At 37.5% G+C, this 25,226-nt stretch overlaps 1 protein-coding gene across 2 annotated transcripts; it reads left to right on the top strand.

The window, feature by feature from the left end:
- The first annotated feature begins 761 nt into the window (after nucleotides 1-761).
- Nucleotides 762-23,187, top strand: LOC100019690 (sulfotransferase 1C2). 2 transcript variants are annotated; one of them, XM_001372424.4, is made up of 8 exons: nucleotides 762-981; nucleotides 1,629-1,841; nucleotides 5,372-5,497; nucleotides 10,850-10,947; nucleotides 13,612-13,738; nucleotides 21,925-22,019; nucleotides 22,428-22,608; nucleotides 22,809-23,187. In XM_001372424.4, exons 2-8 carry the CDS (start codon nucleotides 1,661-1,663, stop codon nucleotides 22,919-22,921), a joined length of 921 nt encoding a protein of 306 aa, XP_001372461.2. In that variant the 5' UTR covers nucleotides 762-981; nucleotides 1,629-1,660; the 3' UTR covers nucleotides 22,922-23,187. The 2 variants fall into 2 exon arrangements, with proteins under 2 accessions (XP_001372461.2, XP_007501259.1); XM_007501197.3 differs by lacking the exon at nucleotides 762-981 and having other exon boundaries at nucleotides 1,147-1,841.
- The last annotated feature ends 2,039 nt before the right edge of the window (nucleotides 23,188-25,226 follow it).

Below are 25,226 nucleotides of genomic sequence, written 5' to 3'. Positions count from 1 at the left end.
ACTACACAGTGCTTTGCTGCGTCGCCCTCTCAGCCGTTGAACCTTCTTATTGGTTTCTTCTGTCTGTTCCACCGAAGCAGTCTTCACATGCTGGGTGAGCAAAGCCCTGGTTCACCAGGGGTCAATGACCCGATGGCTACCCTCACAAGGTTTAGTTGGCCTGTCGAAGCCGTTGCCCGGGGTGTGGCCGCTGCCTCATGCTAGCAGCTACTGGGAGCCACAAGTGAGAGCTGGGTGTCAGGTGGGGGTCAGAGGCTGGAGAGCCGCCCTAAGAGGGCACAACAAGCCCTCCATACCAGAGATACTACCCCTCCCTGAGCACCCCATACACCTCAGATTTTATAATAATGTTTCCATAAACATGGTAGTCTTCCCCATTTGGATGTTTAAGGTTAAGACTTGTTTCCTTGCCTTTGTCAATACACAACACAGCACCTGACACCAGACAGGTATTTCATGAGCATTTGTTGAAGAAGTGGGAAAAGAGTCAACAAAAAAATCAACACCCATTTGAGGGTTAATACTGCTAATGCTTGAACTAACTTTGCATTTTCACAAGATCAGGGCTGAGTCAAACTGGGCAAGAAATCTGACAAAAAGAGATCAGAACTCCGGTACCTAAATCTTTTCACAGTCTTTGTATAAACAAATCCAAGCTTCATGCCATTCTCTAGTAATCAGTCTGGGGGAAGGGCCAATGCCCTAGCCATTCAGTGCCTTTCTGCTCAGTGTCCATTCTGCCACCCCTAATTTAGAAGTCTAGCTGGAGGATTTCTCTAGCTGCCACCTCTGGAGCTACAAATTGGACTGGAGGATCTCCTGAGTTATGAGCAGAAACAACTCGAGTTCAGGGGTAGTTTGGGCTCTTGGAATTGCCATACAAGGAAATAGCTCAGCACCCCTCCTTGGAATGTCTTCTGATTTCATTAAATTGTAACTATTGCACAGCGACCTGAGTCCCATTTCCCTTAGCACTGAAAGGTAAGATTTGCAAATTAAAACAGGCTGGTTTTGTGTGTGTTTGGTATTAACTTTCACCATAATAGGGGTAGGAGATAATGGAGCAGATTAACAGAATCTGGGGGGGCCAAGTGTTTGTTTGGCACTAGCCTGATTTACAGCGGCAGAACTAGGATTTGGGGGACCAGAAGCCCTAACTTCCCAAAGGCCCAGGGCCAGCTGTATGACCTTCCTCTCCCCTCTGTCCTTCCCTCTCCCAGCTCCCTCTTATGCCCCTAAAATTGCACACCCCCTACTATCTCCTGAGGTCTTCAAGGCCCTCACTGGTCCCCTACGAGTGACCAAATCCTGGCCACCTGCCCCTTCCTATATCGGCCAGAAGTTTTCAAGGTTCTTTTGTCTCACCCACTCCATCTTAGTTCCTCAGAGCAGCAACCAGCCAGTCCTCTAAGATCCTCCACACCTGGCCAAACCTAACCATTCACTTCCATGAAATAGAGTAGAAGGCTCAGGGAATAAAATCACCACCAGCCTGGGGGCCTGGGGATGGGAGCCTAGTCATAATAGCAATGATGATGGCACTTACATAGGGCCTTAGACTCTGAACTCCGGAACTCCAATCAGCGCACACACATACAGGCACCGTCATCCTGCCTTTGTACTTTCAGCGTCTCCACCATCCCACGTGGATAAAGATCCCATGAAAGAGAATATGGCTCAGGAAGCAAAAAGACCATTGCTCTCAGAGGGAGGGAAACGTGCTCCACTGGGAGAGGTGCAAGGGATCCTCCTGCCAAGTACAACAGTGAATAACTGGGACCAGATACAGAAATTCAAAGCCAAGAATGATGATCTTCTCATCTGTACCTATCCTAAATCAGGTGAGTTGTGTTTAGAAAGATATGGGGTCCCTCTTAATAATAATGTATAATAAATATATATCAATATTCATATTATAATGTATAATAATGATATATAACAATAGTAACAATTATATCATTGTTTAATATTATAATGTACAATAATATTACATATTATACAACATATGATAATGTATAAAATTATATATAATAATAGCAATTATTATATATAATTGTTTCATATTATAATGTTGTATAATATTATAATGTATAATGATGATATTAATTATATGTCATTGTTTAATATTATAATTGTGCATTATAATATTATATATTATATAACATTAAAATATACCATATACTATTATAATATATAATGTATATATAATAATGTATAATAATGATATATAATAATATTGTTGTATTAATATTATATGATAATATAATATTAATATATCATTAACCTAATATGGTATATATCCATGTAATATAATGTAATAAATTAATAAAATATTATAATAAAATACAACTTATTTATAATCATTCTAAAGAATTTTAAGGTTTGCAAGGCACTTTATTCATCTATATTATTTTACTATGTCATCAAAACTATTGTGAAAGAACAGAGAATAACTTCCCTGGTGATGCTATCTTAGTTATAAAAAAATTAAATAATTTGTAATTATAATAGATAATAGATAATATCACTCATCATTTCTCCTTCATAACCTCCCGAGATAAGAAAAGCATTTGTCCACTTTCTTATAAGCAAAGGAAACATAACCTACCATACCAACCTAAAGACAAAAACAGAGATCAAGTATCTCAGTACCTAGTAACAATATGACTGTCTACTTACTAAATTTATTTTGGAGAGCTCACACAAAGATCCCATCTTTGATGCAATTTTTTAACTTATGATCATTTTATATATAAAAAATTTTGTACTAATTCCTTCAAATCCCCAATAAAATAATAACTTACCATGAGATATATATATATTCCTGACTGAAAAGTGATGTATAAATTGAATTTGTAAAAATAAAATCATTGTTTAAATTAAAAAAGCTATTGTGTTAGATAAATGTCATTATTGTCCCCTTTTACAGATGAGGAAACTGTGACTGAGAGGCTAAGTGACCTTCCTAGGGTCACATAGGTAAATGTCTGGTGCAGAATTTAATTCAAGGGTTCCTTAGTCCAACTCCAAGATTTTACGCATTTGTAATAAATAACAATAATAACAAATACTTATATAGCACTTGTTATGTAAAGCACTTTATATACATATTATATAATCTACTTGATCCTCACAAACTCAGTGAGATAGATGCTATTATTTCATTTCACATATTAGGAAATTGAAGTTGTGACTTGCCCAGTTAACACATTGAATTAATGTCTGCCAGATTTGGGTATGAATGAAAATGTTTTTTAATGTGTTATTAGAACAGAGAACTGAAGTGCAAACTATAGTCTGGGGCCTATTCAGAACAGAATTAAGACCAAACAGGAAGCCTCTTATATTAGAAAAGTGGCTTGGGAAACGAAAGGGGAATGTCCTTGGTAGGCTAGCTATTTCCAAGTCTGATGCCAGTAGCTAAATTATTTATAACTTCACTCATTAAGGAAGGCCCCATAAACTTCAGCATGTGAGACATATTTCTGCTTGCATTGCCTCAGTTCTGACTCGGTTCTAGACTGATTCTGTCTGACTGTTCCAGTAAGACATCAGAGGATGACTATAGTAGAGATTCCTGTCTATTAAAAAAAAAATGATGGACCTGGAATTAGGAGATCTGGGCTGGAATCCTACCGGAAATATTTGTCAGCTATGTGACTAAGGAATAACATCATAAAGAAAGTTAAAGAATTAAACCAGATTAATTAAATTAAATCCAGAATTAAACCTGGATATTAAGACTAAAAGATGAGGACTTTTCAGATGATAGGAGAGAAACCTTTATTAAATTTCCTGAGAGTACCCAAGAATATACCCTATTAACAACTCATTGTGACGATGGAAGGCATCTCCTTGGTGGGTCATGGAGAATACCTGGAGTCTGATTACTCATTGCTCATTCATACCATACTGGCTAGGAATGATTAAAGTCTCAAACATATATGATTTGACTGGCTCAAGCTATCATAGAGACATCCCTTTGGTATTGACTCTGCAAAAAGAGGGCAAAGAGAGAGGATCTGGTCTTCCTAGAAGGCTATGTTGAGTTTGGGTACGTTTCCTTCTAGATAGACCTATAAGCTATATATGGAGAGAAAAATCCAGAGCAGAGCTCACTGGGACACTGGTCAGAAGATGGTCTCAACCATGAGGCATTTGTTATTTCATCTGTAAAATAAAGATAATAATAGCACCTACCTCCTAAGGTTGTTATGAATATCAAAAAAGATAATATCTGTAAAGCACTCTGCAATCTTCAAAGCTTTATATAAATACTAGCTAGTACTATCAAGCCCACACCTTCTAGAGACATGATTAAAGGCCTCATCTTTTATTTTAGCCTTCTTACTTATTTCTGACCACTCCTACACTCACAAAGCCTCAGGGTCCTTATCTGACAAATAAGAAAACTGAGCTTTACTGTTCCAACCTCATGGGATTTTTGTGAGAAAGCACTTTGTCAAACACTATTGTGTTACATAAATATGAGTTTGTCATATTGTTCCTTTTGGATGGTTTGGCTAGTTTTCTCCCTTTAGTGATTATGACATTCCTTACCCTGAAACAAAGCAAAAATAAAAATAAATAAAAATAAAAGACATGGCATAATTCAGTAGAAAGGAGTTTGGAGAAGTCAGGGTTCAAATCGCAGCTTTTACTTACTTATATGACCTTGGGGCAAATAATTTAAATTCTCTGGGTTCCACAGTCTTCACCTATGAATGAGAGATTTGGACTCAATATCTAAGGTCTCTTTCAGGCCTAAATCTATGACCTATGATGGTTTTATATACTTTGGTAATTACAAAGTTCATAAATCAGCCTCACTTAGCACACACCTACTTCCTTACCCCAAGCTGAAAGTTTCCAGAAGCTTTGAATTCACTTCTACCATTCTAAAAATGGTGGCTCTTCCACTTAAAAGAGTAGTCATCATATCTATTGGAATTTCAGTACATTTACTATTAAGAAAGAGAAAAATATCCATCTACCATGTATAATAGAGTTGTAGAATTAAAATTAATATGCAATAACTCAAGTATTATATTTATAAAATTTATTAAAATAAAAACTAGAATTAAAAAGGAGCTAACTAACTCAAACCTTGATCCAGAGAAAGAAGAGGGAAAAAAAGGGAGAAGTCCCAGAGAGTTATAACCAATTACGTAAAGACACAAGTAAATGAAGGGAAAAGGATTCTGGGAAATACAAAAGGAATTCTGAAGAACATAGTCCTGGGGTTCAAGATTTTCCAACTATACAGAGTGAAGAACTGAGGAAGCGACATAGTCTAAAACAAACAAGAACAGTAGTTAACATGGTGCTTCCATTTGTTGTCTGCTTCTAATCCCCTCCACCTGGGAATCAGGAACAACATGGATTCAGGAAATTGTAGACATGATTGAACAGAATGGAGATGTGGAGAAGTGTCAGCGATCTGTCATTCATCACCGGCATCCTTTCCTCGAGTGGGCACGCTTGCCTCAACCTTCCGGTAGGCACTTCTCTCCCAATCTTTTCTGAAGCACCTTCTCTAGGATCTCTGGGCTTTTTCACTCGGGTCACAATGATGGTGACAGACCACAAAGTAGGATCTATATTTTTGTGCATCTGCTATTCTTTTCCAAATATTTTTCCCTCACTAGCTAGCTCCAAGCAACAGGTCCTAAGAAGGCAAAAGATTAGAAAGTATCTCTTTCCTAACAGAAAGTATCTAAGAAGTTTCTGACTGAAGAGTTTGTGATAGAAACAAAGTCTTTTTGTTGACCTTTCTCAGTTCATGCCATACCTTCTGCAGAAGATCTTTCCTGTCCCCCCCAGTCTCCAGAATTAACCCTCTGCCACCATTCTGTATATTGCTATGGTATGCTATGCCCTGAGGGAAGAGGCTATTTTTGCCTTTCTTTATATCTCCAGGTATTGTCCAATGCCTGATCCATTGATGTATAATTTAATTGATTAATTGACTGGTCTCCTGCCTCCCTTGGCCTTTTTTGTTTTCTGTAGATATCCTGGTTCCTGGATTTTTGTCTGCCTGCTTTGTAATTCAGTACCTCTGTCTTCATCTTTCTCATCTATCAATGTGGTTTCTGACTGCTTTTTTCTGATCCTTTGAATTCCCCTTTCCCTAAAAAGCACATGCACGTGTGTGTATGCATGCATGCAGCTAAGTGGCACAATGGGTAGGGTCTTCCTGATTTCAAATCTGGCCTCAGATACTTACTAACTGTGTGATCCTGGGCAAGTCACTTAACCCAATTTGTCTCTGCTTCTTTGTCTATAAAATGAGCTGGATGAGGAAATGGAAAACAACTCCAATATCTTTGCCAAGAAAACCCCAAATGAGGTCACAAAGATATGATTGAAACAACTGAACAACATGTGTGTATATACACACATATATGTGTATATGTAATATAAAAATATATACACATTAAATATATCTCGGAGGGAGAGGAAAAGGAGGAGGGAGAAAGAGAGAGGAAGGGAGAGGGAGAGATTGAGGAAGCAAGAAGGGAGGGAGACAACATGAATCATATAACTTTGGAAGAAAACTTGTGTGGAAATTTGTTATTAAAATGAAGAAAGAAAAAAGAGGGGGAGAGAGAAAAAGAAGGGGAGAGAGACAGACAGACAGACAGAAAGAGACACAGAGAGAGAGAGAGACAGACAGAGACAGAGAGACAGAGACAGAGAAAGAGAGAGGGAGGGAGGGAAGTAGGGAGGGAGGGGAAGAGAGAATGAATATGTGTTCTATATCCTGGGATCAAAAATTTAGAGCTGGAAGAAAGCTTGAAGGTCATTAATATCAATCTCCTCATTTTACACATGAGAAACTGTGCCTAAGAATTACTGGTTGATTCACCAATAGTCACACAGTTAATATCAGAGGCAACATACAAACCCAAGTCTTCCTGCCTGTAAGTCCCACACTCAACATTGTACATTGAGTGCCTTGTTTTTTTGGTTATTTATTTTTGTGTTTTAAACCCTTACTTTCCATCTTGGAATCAATATTGTGTATTGGTTCCAAGGCAGAAGAATGGGAATGGCTAGGCAATGGGGATTAAGTGACTTGCCCAGGGTCACACAGCTAGGAAGTGTCTGAATCCAAATTTGAACCCAGGACCTCCTGTCTCTAGACTGACTCTCCATCCACTGAGACTCCCAGCTGCCCCTGACTGCCTTGTTTTAAATTCATCGTTGCGCCCTGCCTTTCACTTTAGATATGGACTAGGATTCCTTTTTTGATTGCTAATCTGTATATTGACCAAACTCTCCCATTCCAAATTTCTTGCCCTGCCACTATGTTCAGCCACTGCCCAAGACTGATTAGTCTGGGAGAAGTGAGAAGGAGAAACAAAAGCAGGGTATCTAAGCAGCTGCTATTTTGCCAGATGGAGTAGAGCATCCACAAACAGGAGGAGCAGAAGAAACAACGCCAAGCCCTAAGCCAGGGAGCACCATTATGTAGTGTCGAGATGAGTGGCAGATGGCCCTATCAAGAGCGCTATAGTCAAAGATGCATTGGCTCTTGTAGGGCCAAAGCCGTATATACTCCCAGAGGCAAAGATCCACAAACAGCCCTAAATTCTACAATAAGTATTTCGAGCCAAGAAGCATCTAGGACAGCTCCATGGATTGAGAACCATTTAACCCCCATTGCCTAGCCCTTACCCCTCTTCTGCCTTGAAATCAATGCAGAGTATTGGTTCTAAGACAGAAGGTAAGGTTTTGTTTTGTTTTGTTTTTAAAGCATAAATGCAGGTCCACATGCCTAATCCTATGTAGAAATTTTTTCTGGGTTATACATGTATTATCCTGTAAAATATATTTCCATGTTATTCATTTTTGTAAGAAAATACTCCTAGAAAACCAAAAACCCCAAATAAACTCAAGTGAAAAATCATGTGCTTGGATCGACGTTCCAACTCCAAGAGCTCTTGCCCTTGAGGTGGATGGCATTCTTTGTCAGAAGTCCTTCAAAACTGACCTGGATCATTGTATTGTCGAGAGCAGCCAAGCCTCTCACAGTCGATCATTCCACAATATTGCTGTTATTATGTACAGAGTTCTCGCTCTGCCTCAGTCCATATAGGTCTTTCCAGCTCGCTCTCAAATCATCCTATTCATCCTTTCTTAGAGCTCAATAGTATTCCTTATATGTAGAAATACTTTTGTTGCACAGAGATGTGATTCATTTTTTTGATCAATGCCTTTGGCTTTTTATATCCAATTCACTTCTTAATATATGTCTTCTCCTCCCTGCTCAGTGATCCCTCCCTTCTAATAAAAATGTAAAAAGAAAGAGAAGGCAATTAGATTATATCTAATCATTTACTCAGTGTTCCACACCCATCATCACCTTACACACTTCTGCAAAGAACAAATGGTTTTTTCCCCCAACTCTTCTCCAAGATCACGCATAGTCTTTGTAATCACACAGCATTTAGCTTCCTTTTTGATTGCCTTTCTTTCCATTTACATTGCTGCAGTCCTCAAGTGGAACAGGTAGGTGGTGCACTTGATAAAGTACTGAGGCCTGGAGTCAGGAAATTTAATCTTCCCCATTTCAAATCTGACCTTCTTAGCTGCATGAACCTGGGCATGTCACCGAATCCTGTTTGTCTCTGTTTCCTTATCTGCAAAAATAAGTTGGAGAAGGCAATTGCGAACCACTCCAGTGTCTTTGCCAAGAAAATCCCACTTGGGGTTACAAAAAATGGGACATGCCTGAAAATGACTGCACCAGCACAGTTATGGTGTGCATTGTTGTACTGCTTTTATTGAATCCTCTCGCCATTCTTTTTGCATATGTCCTGCATTCCCCATAGTCATTATCTGTTACAGTGCAATGATAGTCCGCTGCATTCTTGTGCCAAAATTATTTAGCCATCCAATAATCAGTGGGAATCTGGTTTGTGCAGTTCTTTTCTACCACCAGAGCGTGAAAATTTTGTTTTATTTGGCGCTTCTCCATAGAGATATGATTTGAAATTAAAGGGTGCTTCCACGAACCTGTCTATATTACAAGAGTAAGGCAGAGAGGACTTGGGGGGTGTTAATACTGGGGAGCTGCTACCCCAGAAAAACCAGTGGTAGATGCCTTAAGCAACTATTTATGAATAGCTTTTTCTTCCTTACAGTCCTTGAGTAGAAGGGGGATCAGTGCGTGATAGGCCAGGCTTTTGTTCATACTTTTGGAATCAAGTGACACCCCCAAGGGTAAAATAGCCAGATTAGCATCTTACTAAGTGACTGTTTACACTTTGTTGTGCTTTTAGGCTCTAATAATTTAGCCACTAATAATACTCTGGTGTTCCTCACTCTTGCTCTACCATACCATTCCATGCTTTTTGTGGAATCATGAATCAGACTTCTTGTTCCTTCTAGCAGTCTACTTTGTACTGGAATGAAAGGTTTCTAATGGGAAGAGAGCACAAGGGGAGAGATACAGTTGAGCAGAAGCCCACGTACCCCAACCAAAAAAGAGTCATAGATGCTGAGAGGCATCAGGTTCAAGAAGGCAACAGAGGGCCAAGAAAGTAGAACTTTCAGAGAATCAGTAGGCATCACCCACCAAAAACCAGGAAGGAAACATCCTGAGCCTTCCTTTCTCCTGGCCATGTCTGTCTGTTCTTCCCTGACTGCATCAAGTACCAGGGGTACCAACAAATGGTTGTTGAAAAAAGTTTTTGACCCTGTGGAATTGCACGTTGGCTATGGGAAGGGGAGAGGAGAAGGAGAGGGAAAGAAGATGAATCATGTAACCACAGAAAAAATGTCTTAATTAAATAAAATTTTTAAAAAAAGATAAAGAAAAAAGGTTTTGATAAGCTCTATTTTACATATAACTATCATTGTACATTAATTGTGGTTTTAGATAGTTGAAAAAATGACTACTTCATTGTCCAGATTAGGTACTAAACAAACACATGATTGATTGATTGATTGATTGATTGATTGATTCATAGATTCTGCCCATTCTACTACAGCAGAAAAGTACATGGATACAAATATAAGAAAAAGGCAAGGACGAAGTGAAAAACAAAAACATATTGTGGCTCAGCTGTTTTTTCAGGCATGTCAGACCCTTCCTAACCCCATCTGGGGTTTTCTTAGCAAAGATACAGGAGTGGTTTGCATTTCCTTCTCCAGCTTATCTCACAGACAAGAAGATGGAGGCAAATAAGTTTTAGTGACTTCCTTAGAGTCACACAGATATTAAATGTATGAAGCAAGATTTGAATTCAGGAAGACGAGTCTTCCTGACTGGAGGCCCAGAGCTCTACTCATAGTGCCACCTAGCTGCCCAGTACTGAAGACATGGAAGGTTAAAAAAAAAAAATTAAAATAAAGCCAGGCAATTAGACAAGAAGAATAACAGGAGAGGAGAATATGAACAAGTCGTCTCAAAGTTCCCTGGTGCACTGAGAAATGACATGACTTGCCCAGCATTACATAGCTGCTATGGATCAAAAGTGGGATAAGAATATTTCTCTGACTAACTTAAGGATATACCTCTGTTCACTATGATGCACCAACTCTCAGCAAGACCCTCATTAGAACTGTTGTCTGATGCAATTGAATATTTGGGAACTGAATCTTCCTAAGCTTACAATACTTCATTGTCCTAAAGAAAACAGAGAGACACTGCTTGTTTATTCTATTCTACAGTCCACAAAAATTCTTCCATTGAAAAATCTCCCCCCAAAAAATTATGGGGAAAGTAGATTCTTGGACAATGAGAAATGTTCAACAAGACTTTCTCTAAAGGAGCCTCCTCTGAGAGTTAATCTGTTTAGTTTATCCCCTTGAACCCTTTATCACTCTGAATTATTTCTAGGTGTGGAACAAGCCAATGCAATGCCCTCCCCTCGGGTACTGAAGACACACCTGCCCACCCAGCTGCTTCCTCCATCCTTCTGGGAAAGCACTTGTAAGGTAAGCAGAAACTATTATGCAGGTTTATCTGAAAGAATAGTCCAATTCATTTATTTGATGAAGGCTACATGTTATAAATGCAATAAAGAGCACCTATCTCAATTCCAATTTTGCTCTCTCAAAGTCCTGATTTGTATATATTTATATAAATCAGGACTTTATATATATATATATATTATATAAACCTGAGATGCAGATATAGATAGATATAGATATAGATAGATATCATTTCTGTCCATGGCCTACACCTGCCCATCCTTGTGGCCAAGAATGCAAAGCCCACTAGCATAAAACAGACTTTGACATTCCACAAGTTAAAGGCATTATTGAGCAACCACACTCCACTCAGAGCCATGGAAAGGTGACCACAGCCTGGAAGCTAACCCTCAGAAGAATGCCCCCTATAATGTAGCAGATTCAAATAGACTAAAGCATTGGCCTCCTACCTAAATAGAGTATTTATTTACTCCTTAGCTCTTTTTTTCTCTTTATCGTTCAAATCCCTCCTCTGATACTACATGTATGACCTTTGGCAAGTCATTTAAGCCTCATGGTCCTCGCTTTCCTCACCTGCAGAGTAAAACAATTGGACTAGATTGCCTCTGAGATTTCCAGCTGTAGTTCTGTGATTCCATTTTATAAAATAGATTCAAAAGCTTTAAGAGTTTCAATATGCTCAAGAAACCTCAGCAATATGAGGCTACCATTAAAAAAAAATGGGAGTTTCAGTGGACTGAAGGCTCAATAAATTATCAATGTTATTAGATAGTTGAAAAGGTAATGATATCCTAAACTGCATTAAAAGAGGCATAGTATTAGTGATCCCAGACTGGCATCATATAGAAAATTGATAAGCTTGCCATCATTGCCTTTAGCCAACTCATTGGCCAAGGAAGGAAGGAAGGAAGGAAGGAGGGAGGGAGGGAGGGAGGGAGGGAGAGAGAGAGAGAGAGAGAGAGAGAGAGAGAGAGAGAGAGAGAGAGAGAGAGAGAGAGAGAAAGAAAGAAAGAAAGAAAGAAAGAAAGAAAGAAAGAAAGAAAGAAAGAAAGAAAGAAAGAAAGAAAGAAAGAAAGAAAGAAAGAAAGAAAGAAAGAAAGAAAGAAAGAAAGAAAGAAAGAAAGAAAGAAAGAAAGAAAGAAAGGAAGGAAGGAAGGAAGGAAGGAAGGAAGGAAGGAAGGAAGGAAGGAAGGAAGGAAGGAAGGAAGCTCAAAATAGGGCTGAAGACAAAGTCCTAGAACACTACATTATTAGACAAAGAAATGAAAAATAGCCATAATCCTTGAATGCTGCACTTCCAATTTCCTCTCTATTTGTTATCCCTTGGTTTTAAAAAGAAAAATGTTTAAATATCTTGATTAGAAAATATAGGCAATATGATAGCACACTGTACTGGTTTACTTCTAGATCTCAGGGAACACAGCCATATTCACCTTTACTCTATCTACATAATAACTAGTAGAACATTTATATTAAAAAGATTCAGAGACAAGTGCTTCCATTTCATCATCACCATCACATGGTCCACTCTTGATCTGGTTCTGGAAAATGAGACTGCATGCAGTAACCTCAGAAATAAACTCTGTCCAGCAAGCAGACTCACTTTAACTGGCTTAAATGAGGGTAGAGTCTGTTTTATAATGAAGTAAGAATTGGATTTATCAGAGTTATTACTGAGAGTATTCCTTTTGAAATTTTTTATTTAATTAATTTAGAATATTTTTCCATGTTTACATGATTCATGTTCTTTCCCTCCCCTCCTCCCACCCCTCTCCCATAGCCAACACACAATTCCACTGGGTTTTACATGTGTCATTGATCAAGACCTATTTCCATACCATTGATATTTGCACTAGAGTGATCATTTAGAGTCTACATCCTCAATCATATCCCCATCAACCCATGTGATCAAGCAGTTGTTTTTCTGCTGTGTCTACTCCCACAGTTCTTTCTCTGGATGTGAATAACATTCTTTCTACTGAAAATATTCCTGTTGAAATGTAGATTGGACTAAATGGCCATTGGACTCCTTTCAACCCAGTGATTCTGTGGATCAGTCTCTATCTCTCTTACATATCTATCTTATCATTCCTCAAACTCTAGGGGTCGCAATAAGCTCTGTGGGTTCCCAGCTTTGATTGCAGAGTCCTGGTCCTTTCTTTAGTGAAAAAAATAATAATAATTAAGCACCAGATAGAAGGTCATTATCGTCATACTACATACTGACCAAAGTGACTTGTGTCACCCTAATCCACCAAAGGATTGGAACCTAGTAAATAGCTAAAGAATGAATTTTCCTGAGAAATGTCTGAATTAAACATTTAAAATTTAAAATATTAAAAAATTGTGCTTTCTATGTCAGTCAAGAGAATCTATTTACTATAAACCCAAATATGAGTTTCCCCTTCCTCTCTCAACATAATTTTCCCATATAAAATGCCCTTCCCCACCTAGTCACCAAACTCTCCCTTCCTCCTTCAAAATTCTGCTTTATCCACTCATATTCACTTTATCCAATATTCCTTCCTGAACTAACCCCTATCCCATCTACCACTTCCTTGTGGTTACCATGGTGTCTACACAGTGGCTGGCACATATATGCTATTAACCAACATACCAACCTTTGTAAAATTAACATCTTTTCTACCTTTTATTCACTTTTCCAAGATCATTTATGTAGCTCGGAATGCCAAAGACTGCATGGTATCCTATTACCATTTCCAAAGGATGAGCCAAACACTCCCTGCACCGGGAACTTGGGAAGAATATTTTGAAAACTTCATGAATGGGAAAGGTAAGTGAATACTTTGTTGTCTATTTTTATTCCTATTTTGACTTGAGATGGACCTAGATGATCACAACATTTTAGGGTATTCTCTAAAACACAATATACTCTGCTAATTATCTTTTATCTCTAAAATAGAATCATACAGCAGGGACCCTGCCTCACCATTCTAGCTGCTGGCAGGATGAAAAAATATGCCATGGCAAACTGTGCTAATCCATTTTCCTGAATGTGAATAACCTTGTTTGCCCAAGTTACCCTTTATCTTGAAGGTTCTCTTTCCAGCTGTGTACTTAGCAAACAATTTAGACTCCTGAAGATGGAAAAGACTTCATAAATCATGAGTTCAGCCTCTACCTAAATCCCTTTTATGACATCTCAGAAAAGTCACTATCCTACATCCAACATCAATCAATATTGTAGTCAAGGTATATTATGTACCAGGCACTGGGTGAAGGGCTGGGGATATGAAGAGTCAACAGAAAATCCCTGCCCTCAAGGAGCTCGCAGCCTAATAGAGGAGACACCAAAGGTGCAGATATATGCCAAACGAGCCATAGGCAAGATAAAATGGGAATAATTAATAGAAGAAAGGCACCAGAATTAAGAGAGGTTGGGAAAAACTTCCTATAGATGAGATTTTAGTTGGAACTTACAGGAAGCTAGAGAAGCCAATAAGCAGAGATGAAAAAGGAGAGCATTCTAAGACTTGGGGGACATTGAAAGGAAATTCCCTAGGGGAAAGAAAATGGAATATTTTGTTCATGGAATAGCAAAGAACTCAGTGTCACTGGATTGAAACGTATGTGGTGGGAGCCAAGCTATAAGAAGATTGGAAAGATTGAAGAGGGCTTTGAACATCAAACAGAGAATTTTGTATTTGATTCTTGAGGTGATAAGTTTCTTGAATAAAGAGGTGTATGAACACAGTCAACAAATTAGTCAGTCAAGAAGCGTTTAACTAGCATTGTGTTCAATGAAGAGGATACAAAGACCAAAATTTAAAAAGTCATTGCTCTCCAGGTGCTCAGTCTAATGAAGGATAAATACAACATGAAAACGATTATGTACAAATAAGATATATATTGAATAAATTTGGAATAATCTCTGAAGCAGAATACTAAGATATTTTTTCTTTTTTAATTAATGGAATTTATTTACAAGTGTCTCAGATCCACCCTTTCCACCCTGCACCATAGAAAGAATCATCTAGGAAGTAGATAGATAGATAGATAGATAGATAGATAGATAGATAGATAGATAGATAGATAGACAAACAGACAGACAGATAGATAGATAGATAGATAGATAGATAGATAGACATAAACACACAGATTATCTTTCATGTTTCCATTTTTCAGTTCATTCTCTGGAGTTGACATTCACATGCTATTCTTGAAGTATTAAATCTATAGCTGTATATAATGTTCTCTTGGTCCTATTCTTTCTGTTGTTCGTTACCTCATATGATTCTTTCCAAGTTTTTTTAAATGTTTTAAATTTTTTTAAGCATTTTAAATTAGCCTACTCATCATTTCTTATGGAACAGTACTATTCCATCAGAGGGAAAGCATTAAGATTAAGGAGGAAAGGTTTCTTCCAGATGATGGAACTCTAACTGAGACTTGAAGGAAGCCTGAGAAGCCAGGAGATGGAGATGATGAGAGAGAGAATTCCAATCATGGGGACAGCCAGTGAAAATTTTCAGCATCTAGGGCACAAAGAAATAAATAAGAAGTATATAATAAATATACATGACAAATCTAAATCTGACTCTGTAACTTCCACCCATTGCTCCTAATTCTCATCATTGGGACCAAAAAGAACAAGTCTATACTTCTTCATGTGACAATCCTTCAACTCTCTGACAAGACTTCCTTACTCCTAGCAAAACATTACTAGTTCCTTCAACAAATATTAAAATGGCATGTTCTCAAAGCCCTTTACTATCCTGGATTACATCTTTTGGACATACTCTTTTGCTCTGAATCTGTCTTCTCTCTTTGCTCTCACTCCCAAGCAACTAATTTTAGCCATCTTGTTTTAGGAATAAATCCTGTTGAAATTGTGTTACTGCTTTATGCATTAACTGGTCTATCTAGTTCTTTGAAAAGATTTCCTAATCACTAAAGACAATAGAACAAAAATATCATAGAATTTATCTGGGAACCAAAAGACAAGTTCATCAGCTCATATTCTATGAACTCCATTCTCTTCCTTTAAAAAAGAAAGTCAGTAAAACATTTGCTCTTTGACAGTCCTGAAATACCTCTCTCATTCTCTACCACCTTTCAGAGGTCACTAATGGAAATTAAGTAAGAACAGGAATGATTCTTTCAGAACCCAAGGATGATGTCCATCTTGTCCCTGTGGCTAGAATAGTTATCTAAGGTATCAACCACCCCCCTTTCAGTTCAAAATTCATTCTCCTTGACAAAAAAGAGCAAATGAGTTGAGCCACTCTGCTTTCTCTGCCTTGCATTATCATTATCCATACCACACAAGCATTGATCTTATCCCTTCTTTGATCTTCTTTTGCTCAATGGAACTTTAAAAACTATTCTTTGTGTGTCCTTAGCACTGACAGTTACCCATTACCTGTCCTTGCTTCCATCTCTAAACAAACCTTTTAAAAAAATGTGTTAGTAAGTTCTCTTTGTATCCACCTCTCTCTCTCCTCTCTGTCTCTGTCTCTGTCTCTGTCTCTGTCTCTGTCTCTCTCTCTCTCTCTCCCTCCCTCTCTGTCTCTCTCTCCCTCTCTCTCTGTCTTTGTCTTTCTCTCTCTCTCTCTCTCTCTCTCTCTCTCTCTCTCTCTCTCTCTCTCTCTCTCTCTCTCTGTCTCTCTTTCTCTCTCCCTCTCTCTCTGTGTCTCTGTCTGTCTCTCCCTCCCCCCGACTCTCTCTGTCTGTCTGTCCCTCTCTGTCTCTGTCTCTCTTTCTCTCTCCCTCTCTCTCTCTGTCTCTCTCTGTCTCTCTGTCTCTGTCTCTCTGTCTCTCTCTGTCTCTCTCTATCTCTCTTTCTCTCTCTCTCTCTCTCTCTCTCTCTCTCTCTCTCTCTCTCTCTCTCTCTCTCTCTCTCTCTCTCTCTCTCTCTCGTCTTCAACACTTTATCTAATATTTTGTTCCCATCTTATCCTGCTGTTCTACTTCTCAAGTTGGTCACAACACAGTCAGTTACTTCCAGCCAAGAAGATCTAAGTTCAAATCGTACCTGTACAGGCCCTTCCCCAAATGAGAGAAGGACAGAGAAGCAAAGAAACACAGAGAGGAGAGAGAAATGATGGAGTTGGGGGAGGCTAATATAATATACATTTATTTGGTCCTTTATAGTCCTTTACAAAGTGCTGTCCTTGAAACAATGTTGTCAGCCAATCAACAAGCATTTATTAAGGACCTGCTATGTGCCAGGCACTGGGGCTACTAAGAAAAGCAAAAGGCAGTCCCTATTCTGAAGTAGCTCACAGTCTAAGGGGGAAAAAACAGGCAAATAAATATAGTACATGTGTTGGTTCCCACTTTACAAATAGGGCAAAAGGGGGCAGCTAGATCAGTGGATAGAGAGTCAGGCCTAGACATGGAAGGTCCTAGGTTCAAATTTGACCTCAGATACTTCCTAACTGTGTGACCCTGGACAAGTCACTTGACCCCAATTGCCTAGTCCTTATTGCTCTTCTGCCTTGGAATCAACACTTCATTTTGATTCTAAGCAGAAGCTAAGAATTATTTTTAAAAGTTTTAATATGACAACAAATTGAACACTAGAGAAAGTGGATGATTTGCTTCTTGTATTAGAATCAGCCATTCCAACTTTTCAGACTCCTAGTACTCTCTACTATACCACAGAAACTTCTGAATAGTAAACCAAGACATGAAGATTTGAAAATTGGAGCAAGGCTTGAGTAAGAACTTGGGAGTAATTTATGAAACAAACTTAGAGTATTTAAGTAGTCACAGTTAGCATGAAATCATTTATTCAAGACAGCACCGCAATGTAATAAGTTGTCAAATAAAATTTCCAAGTGAAAATTTAAGATAAGATTAAGTAACATTTTCCAGATGGTATGAGCTGTCAGAATGGTAAAGAACCTAGTTTAATGCTGAAATTGTGGACCTTTGGGAAATTTAGAACTATATTGGAATATGCCATAGAGAGGAAATCTTATTATAATATCATGATTACCAAAGGTCTGGCTTTCTGAAGTCTATAATTCACATTCTGGGTCATGTGTAGTATGAGACTAAGAGGAAGTGAGTTATTAAATTTAAAGTAATTGGTTTCTCACATTAAAATTAACCAAATTTGTCAAATACAGATTTTCATATTTTGGTAATTGCTGGGTTGGCTAAAATGATAGCTTTTAAATTAAATTTAGGAAAGGGTAAATATCTTAAATAGTCCAATATCTTTCATTATTTCATTAGAAATTTGAAAAGTGGGGGCAGCTGGGTAGCTCAGTGGATTGAGAGTCAGGCCTAGAGATGGGAGGTCCTAGGTTCTAATTTGGCCTCAGACACTTCCCAGCTGTGTGACCCTGGGCAAGTCACTTGACCCTCATTGCCTAGCCCTTGCCACTCTTCTGCCTTGGAACCAATACACAGTAGTAATTCCAAGATGGAAGGTAAGTGTTTTAAAAAAAAAAAAAAGAATTTTGAAAAGTACCTTCTATCTATATACAATATTTATTCTTCTGAAACTGAATCAATTTATTATGTTTTAATTTCTATATTTATGCCATTGGCCATAACTATTCTGGAAAAAAATAATTCTATTATTATCAAGAGAGGCTACATAGACCCTAAGTATAGCTGGAAATTGGGTGTGTAACAAGTCAATTTTTTATTTAAGGGTCAAGGAAGGAAGGAAGGAAGGAAGGAAGGAAGGAAGGAAGGAAGGAAGGAAGGAATGAAGGAAGGAAGGAAAGAAATTGGGTAAATGGATAGATATATGACTAGATAAATAGACATGTATAAAAGTACAAGCACTTATAAATGCACTGATAAAAACTGGAAAGATACATTCTACTGATCCCTTGGGTAGTGAAAGAGAGCTCACATTTAAAAAAAATTAATGCACCAGAGAATCATTGCCCTAAGGGACACAATAAGGTTGACTTTAGTTCGTAACAAAATTCAAAAACATATTATGCAATGGTTATCTGGTGAGTCTTTAAAAGCAAGCATAGCTTCATCAAGAATAGAATTTCCTTTTAAATCTGTGTTATTGTTCTGGCATGTCAGGGAAATGCATTAAATATGGTATAGATAGATTTCAGCAAGGCAATTTACAAGTCTTTCATGCTGTTCTCATGAAAAAAAAATGGAGAGATGTAGTTCCTAGACTTTTTAAGTATTGGGACCCCCATATTAACATATTTTGAACCCCCACGTGGTAGTCATAGCACTAATATACATTATTTGAGAATATACATGATAACAAAAATCAAATGGAAATTTAGTAACATTTTTCATTGAACAATTTTTATTTTTGTGATTTTGTGAAAACATCATGCCAGATTTTATTCATCACAGCATCACCTATATGGATTTGAAAAAAATCATATATGTATGTATATATATATATACATATGTATTTAATAAATGTTATTTCTTTTGTCTGTGGAAGGTGTACTTGCTTATTTATTATATTAAATCATTTCATGAGATAGCTATTGCATTACATACTGAGTCATAGACAAACCACTTGTTTCACTCCCCAAGATCTGTTGACAAAGGTGGGCAACCAATAGATTAGTTCAAAGTAGATAGAGCACAGAACTTAAGACTTAGAAGTCCTGGGTTTGAATACTGCCTCAGATGCTTACTGGTTATTTGCCCCGGGGCAAGTCACTTAGATTCTCTCTGTCTGTTACCTCATTATAAATTGGGGATTCAGTTGCCATCTCTAGCCTGATAATTCTCTCTGCTGGCTCTCTCATCTCTCTGCTTGCCTCCAGTCTCAAATCTCCAGTTGCCTATTTAGATATCTCAAACTGGATACCCTATATACATTTAAATTCAACATGACCCAAAAAGGAACCCATTATCTTTCCTCAAAACTGTCCCCTCCTCCTAACTTCCCAGTTAGTTTGAGGGTATTATCATCCTCCCAATCATCCAGGCTCAAGACCAAGGCATCATCCTTAACTCTTCACTCTATGTAGATTAAAAATCAATATACAAAATACTCCAAGTATTATATTTATAAAGTTTATTAAAAATAACTTCAAGTAAAAAACCTGAGTGGAGTCACCAAAACTTCTATATACACTTGAACACACGATGTAGAGAAGGGAAAGGGATGCTGGGAGATGAAAAAGAATTCTGGGAGATGGAGCCCAAAGGTACAACACTTTTTCTAATTACACAACTCCCATAATCCACCTGTTATCAAGACCTGTTGGTTTATCTTCATAACATCTTTAGCATATCTTCTTTCCTTTGCTGCTACTATCACCCTACTGCTAGCCCTTATCACCTTATGACTGAACTAGTACAATAGGCTGCTGTTTGATCTCTCTACCATAGTGTCTCCCTACTCCATTCTATCCATCATTCAATTGTCAAAGTGTTCTTCCTAAAGCATGGGACTGATCATGTCATACCCTACTCAAACTTCAGGGATCAAATATGAAGTCATCTCATTGGCATTCAAAACTCTTTCTAATCTAAATCCCCAGGCTTTTCAGTTTGCTTTCATCTTATACCCTGCCACATATTCTACAGTCCAATGGCTTTCTTGCTCCTTTTCACACACCACATTCCATCTCCCAAATCCAAGCATCTTCTCCATGCCTGCAATACTCTCCCTTCTCATCCTTACCTCCTGGCTTCATTCAAGTCCTAGATAAAATCCCATCTTCTACAAGACGACTTTCTTCATGACCCTGAATCCTAATGCCTTCCCTTTGACAATTATTTCTAGTTTATCCTATATGACAGATGTACATTGGTGTTTGTATATTATCTTCTCAATTAGACTTTAAGCTTCTTGAAAACAGGAACTATCTTTTCTCTTTCTTTGTATCCCCAGTGCTTAAGCCAATGTAGAACAAATAGTAAACTTTTTTTTAAAACCCTGACCTTCCATCTTAGATCAATACTATGTATTGGTTCCAAGGCAGAAGAGCAGTAAGGGATAGGCAATGGGGGTTAAGTGACTTGCCCAGGGTCACATAGCTGGGAACTCTCTGAGGCCAAATTTGAACCTAGGACCTCCTATCTCTTGGCCTAACTTTCAATCTACTGATCCACCTCGCTGTTCCCACATAGTAAGCTTTTAATAAATATTTATTGACTGCTAATGATAGTGCCTATTTCCCAGGGTTATTATAAGAATCAAATGAGTTAGCATATGTAAAGAGCTTTGGAAACCTTAAAATACTAAACAAACACTAGCTATCATCATTATCATAATTATTATTATAATTATTCACTCTCTGAATGACCAGATCTCATCTTTTTGAACCCTCAGTCTTCTCTACACCAAATGACAGGTATTAAGCCTCTTCTACATGCACTGTATTATATTATGTTTCAAGAGAGAAATCAAAGATTAAATAAAACCTAATCCCTGTACTCATAGGGCTCATAATTTTGTAAAGTCCATATAAAATTGTCACTCTGTTTCCCATCTATGCCAACTCTATAGTCACTTGCCAGTGGGTAAATAGCTGGATATCACAGAATTTTTAGGTCATGTAAGCTGATGTGTGTAAAGCGTATTTGCCAACCTTAAAGCTTGATACAAACATGAGCTATTCCTAATGGTCTACTTGCTAATCTAGTTTTATTCTCATTAATTCCTCTATTCTTGGTTTATGTCTATGCCTTGATCTCTTATTTCCTAAGTTGATTTCACAACAATAGACTTGTCTATCCTCTGACTTTGATGATTTATTCCCCTGCTTCACTTCTTAGTCTAGATTTCTGAGTAAGAGTACTTGAGAACTATATAATTCACTGCCTCCAAACAGAGCATCAATTACTTGGTTAGATCTCTGTTATTTTCAATTCAGGTTCCTTTTTTCAATCTCTCTTGGCCCCTAGGAACATCAAACTGAGAATTAGGATCCCCAACTGACCCAGATTCCCTTTGTATGAGTGGCATGCAGTATCACAGCATGAAATAAATATTGCTCATGGGTTTGTATACATCCCTATTCTTAGGTTATTGTGTTTCCTTTCTGTCTATTCCAGTGAGCTGTGGCCCCTGGTATGATCATGTTAAAGGATGGTGGAAAGCAAAAGACAAACATCAAATTCTCTTCCTTTTTTATGAGGACATCAAAGAGGTGAGTGATGTGTTGAGAGGCACAGCCTCTTACTGTGCATCCTTACTAAAAGGCTCTGAGAAGCAAAGCCTGAATTATGTCCATACTCCTACTGAAGGGATAATAAAGTTCACCATGGTCAAGCCTCAGATATCATCTTTTTGGACCCTCAGTCTTCTCTACAAATGACAGGTATTAAGTCTCTACCATATGCAGTGTATTATGCTATGCTCCAAGAGAGAAATAAAAGACTAAATAAAACCTCATCCCTGTACTCATAGGGCTTATAATTTTGTAAAGTTCATATAAAATTATCATTCTATTTCCCATCTCTGCCTTTCATTTTTAATATGTTGCTTCTACCACTGACATTTCAAAATCATGATTTTTATGCCCCATCTTAGTCTAACATTGTGTTGACCACCACAGAATCCAAAACGTGAAATTCAGAAAGTGATAAAGTTCATGGGAAAGAACCTGGATGAAATGATAATAGATAAAATTGTGCAGGAAACATCATTTGAAAAGATGAAAGAAAATCCTATGACTAACCGATCTACAGTACCTACCACTGTTATGGACCAATCCATTTCTCCCTTCATGAGAAAGGGTAGGTATTTGGTTTATCAATTACACAGTCCTTCCTACCAAGAGAATTTGGTGACAATGAAGTCATACATTTTACCTGTCTAGTGTCTCTTTGTCATATGACTTTGGGTTGGTTCTAAAAATCAAAGTAATTCGAATATTCTACTAATTTACCTAGACTGCAGGTGATAGAACTAAGACTGTGGCTCTTCCTTTTTATAGGAATTGTTGGAGATTGGAAAAACCATTTCACTGTAGCTCAAAATGAGATATTCGACAAAGACTATAAAAAGAAGATGGAAGGAACCTCTTTACCATTCCGCATGGAAATATGATAATGGTGTGGATGATGATAATAATGATGGTGATGATTATAATTATGATTATTTTACTGTGATTATAGTGATAATAATAATAATTCTTTCAAGTTTGCAAAGTGCATTGCAAATATTATCTCATGTTATTCTCACAGATGTTTTTGACAGTCACAAAACAACAGAAACTAAGAAAGCATGCTCTAAAAGTATAGTCTTGTGGTAAAATTGGTCTCCAATGATTTTAATGTCCACTTAATACTCTTATTAAAAATACTACTAATTAATAGTGTCTAGTGTCTCTGTGTTTATGAATAAACTTGACTTGACTTACTAGACTAAGTAAAGCACTAAGTCTTGAAGAGTATGAATTTTATTCTCATTGTTGCTTCAGTATATCTGGTCAATATTTTGGTCAATTATAGGTAACATTTTACTATGCTGAAGTCATATATCTTCTTTCTTCTAGCAATGTATTGCCTGATCTTCTGTGTCCTGGAAATTTTTCTTTATGTCCTCAAGTCAAATTCTAACCTTTTTTTTTCTTTTTCACTGCTTTCTGGAACTTGAGCATAAATAGAGTTTATTCATCATGTTTCAAGATCAGAAATTTTTCTTTCATGTGTGTTATTTGCTTTTTATGTCCTATTTTATATCATGAACATCTTTTTTCCATTTTTATCTTCCTTTGTTTAGTTTCATTTGTTCCACTGATTTTTTCCTTAGATATCTTGTCATTTCCTTATTTGTCCCTTTATCTGTAGCTTGTGTTTTTTAACTGGGTTATCTTTAAATTCTTTTAATATTTTGATGATACAGTATAATTCTCCTTTAAGAGAGCTATATGTCTTCATGGCATCTATTAATGTTTTAATTCTGGAAGAATTTTGACCAATAGGAATTTTAAAAACATATTTATTGCATTGCTATTTTAATTGACTATACATTTTTATGTTCCTCAATGAGAGTGGTGGGATCATAGATTTAAAGCTCCAAGGGACATTCAATCTTGTTCAACCCCCTTATTTTATGCAAAAAGAAATTGAGGTTTAAATGGGAATAAGTGACTTGCCCAAGGTCACACACAGTCATTCAAGTGACTTTTTTTCCCCATTACTCTGACTCCAAAGTCAATAGTCTTTCTACTATATCATGCTACATTCCAAAAGGAGCAGAACCAGACCTATGCATGGACTGCTAGGTAATATACCAGGTGAGATACTGTGGTCATGTGCAGGGGTACGGGTGACATCAATCACTCCTTGTGATCCAGTTGATATTTGACTTAGGGAGATGAGGAACCCCTTACCTGGAGGGGGCAAGAAATCCTCGATTTTATCAATCAATCAGTAAACATTCAGTAAATACCCACTATGTGCAAAGTTCTATGTTAAGTGCTAAGGAAACATATAAACATAAGACAGTCTCTGCTATCAAAGAGGTTATATTTCACTTAAATTCACGAAAAGGAGGAGCAGAGAATATTGATGCCTTCAAGGCCTGAATGTGTCCCAGTTTCAGCAGGGGGAGGGATCAGGTGGATTGAGAAGGTGGATTTCCCACTGATATCATCCCTAGGCCAGGAGATGAATTTATTGAGGCAGGAGGCAATGGATAAGGATTAATACAGGGAAATTTGGATGATTGCAACATGAGACAGAAAATTTGTCTGGATCTTTTCTGTAACTCCAAAAATACATGTTTATGAGATACAACAATATAAATCTTTATAATAACAAGATAGGGTCATTCTCTTCCCTCAGGCAGTTTTACTATGAATGATTGAATAAAAGATGCTAGATTGCCATAAGTAATTTTGCTATGTGAGTTTTCTAGCCTTGTGTTTCCTTTGAGCAGAGGGTAATGTTGGAGGCAGAATATCTAGCCAGAGGACTAAGGCCCTTCCCTGTCCTATTTCCACCTCCACTTCTGTAGTTTCTGGTAGGTACTAGTCAGCAAGAGTGTTTATGATTACACGATATATGGAAAAAAATGTTACCTCTAAAAAGATAGCCAGTTTGGGGCCATTTTTCTTATCCATGGCCATACTCTCCAGTGTAGAAGCTTCCCCTGCCACTGGTTAACTCCTACTCTATAAGACACAAGGTCTCCAAACTCTCAAACTCAGAGGATTGCCTAAGTCTTGCTACATTATCTTGCGGTATTCATTTCCTAAATCAGCAAATGAAAAATGAAAAAGAAGAAATCCAAACCTAAGTTTGGGCTTCATCAGGCAAAACATGTGCTTTTAACACCATTTGCTAATGGTTCCATAAAGTTCAAAGAGGGAAAAATGGGGTCTGCTTCCTCTCCCACAATCCAATCC

The sequence above is a fragment of the Monodelphis domestica genome, chromosome 8, assembly GCF_027887165.1.
Source record: "Monodelphis domestica isolate mMonDom1 chromosome 8, mMonDom1.pri, whole genome shotgun sequence".
NCBI classification, from domain to species: domain Eukaryota; kingdom Metazoa; phylum Chordata; class Mammalia; order Didelphimorphia; family Didelphidae; genus Monodelphis; species Monodelphis domestica.
Note: the sequence above shows the minus strand (reverse complement) of the source record. Positions and strands in the feature narration are given on the sequence as shown.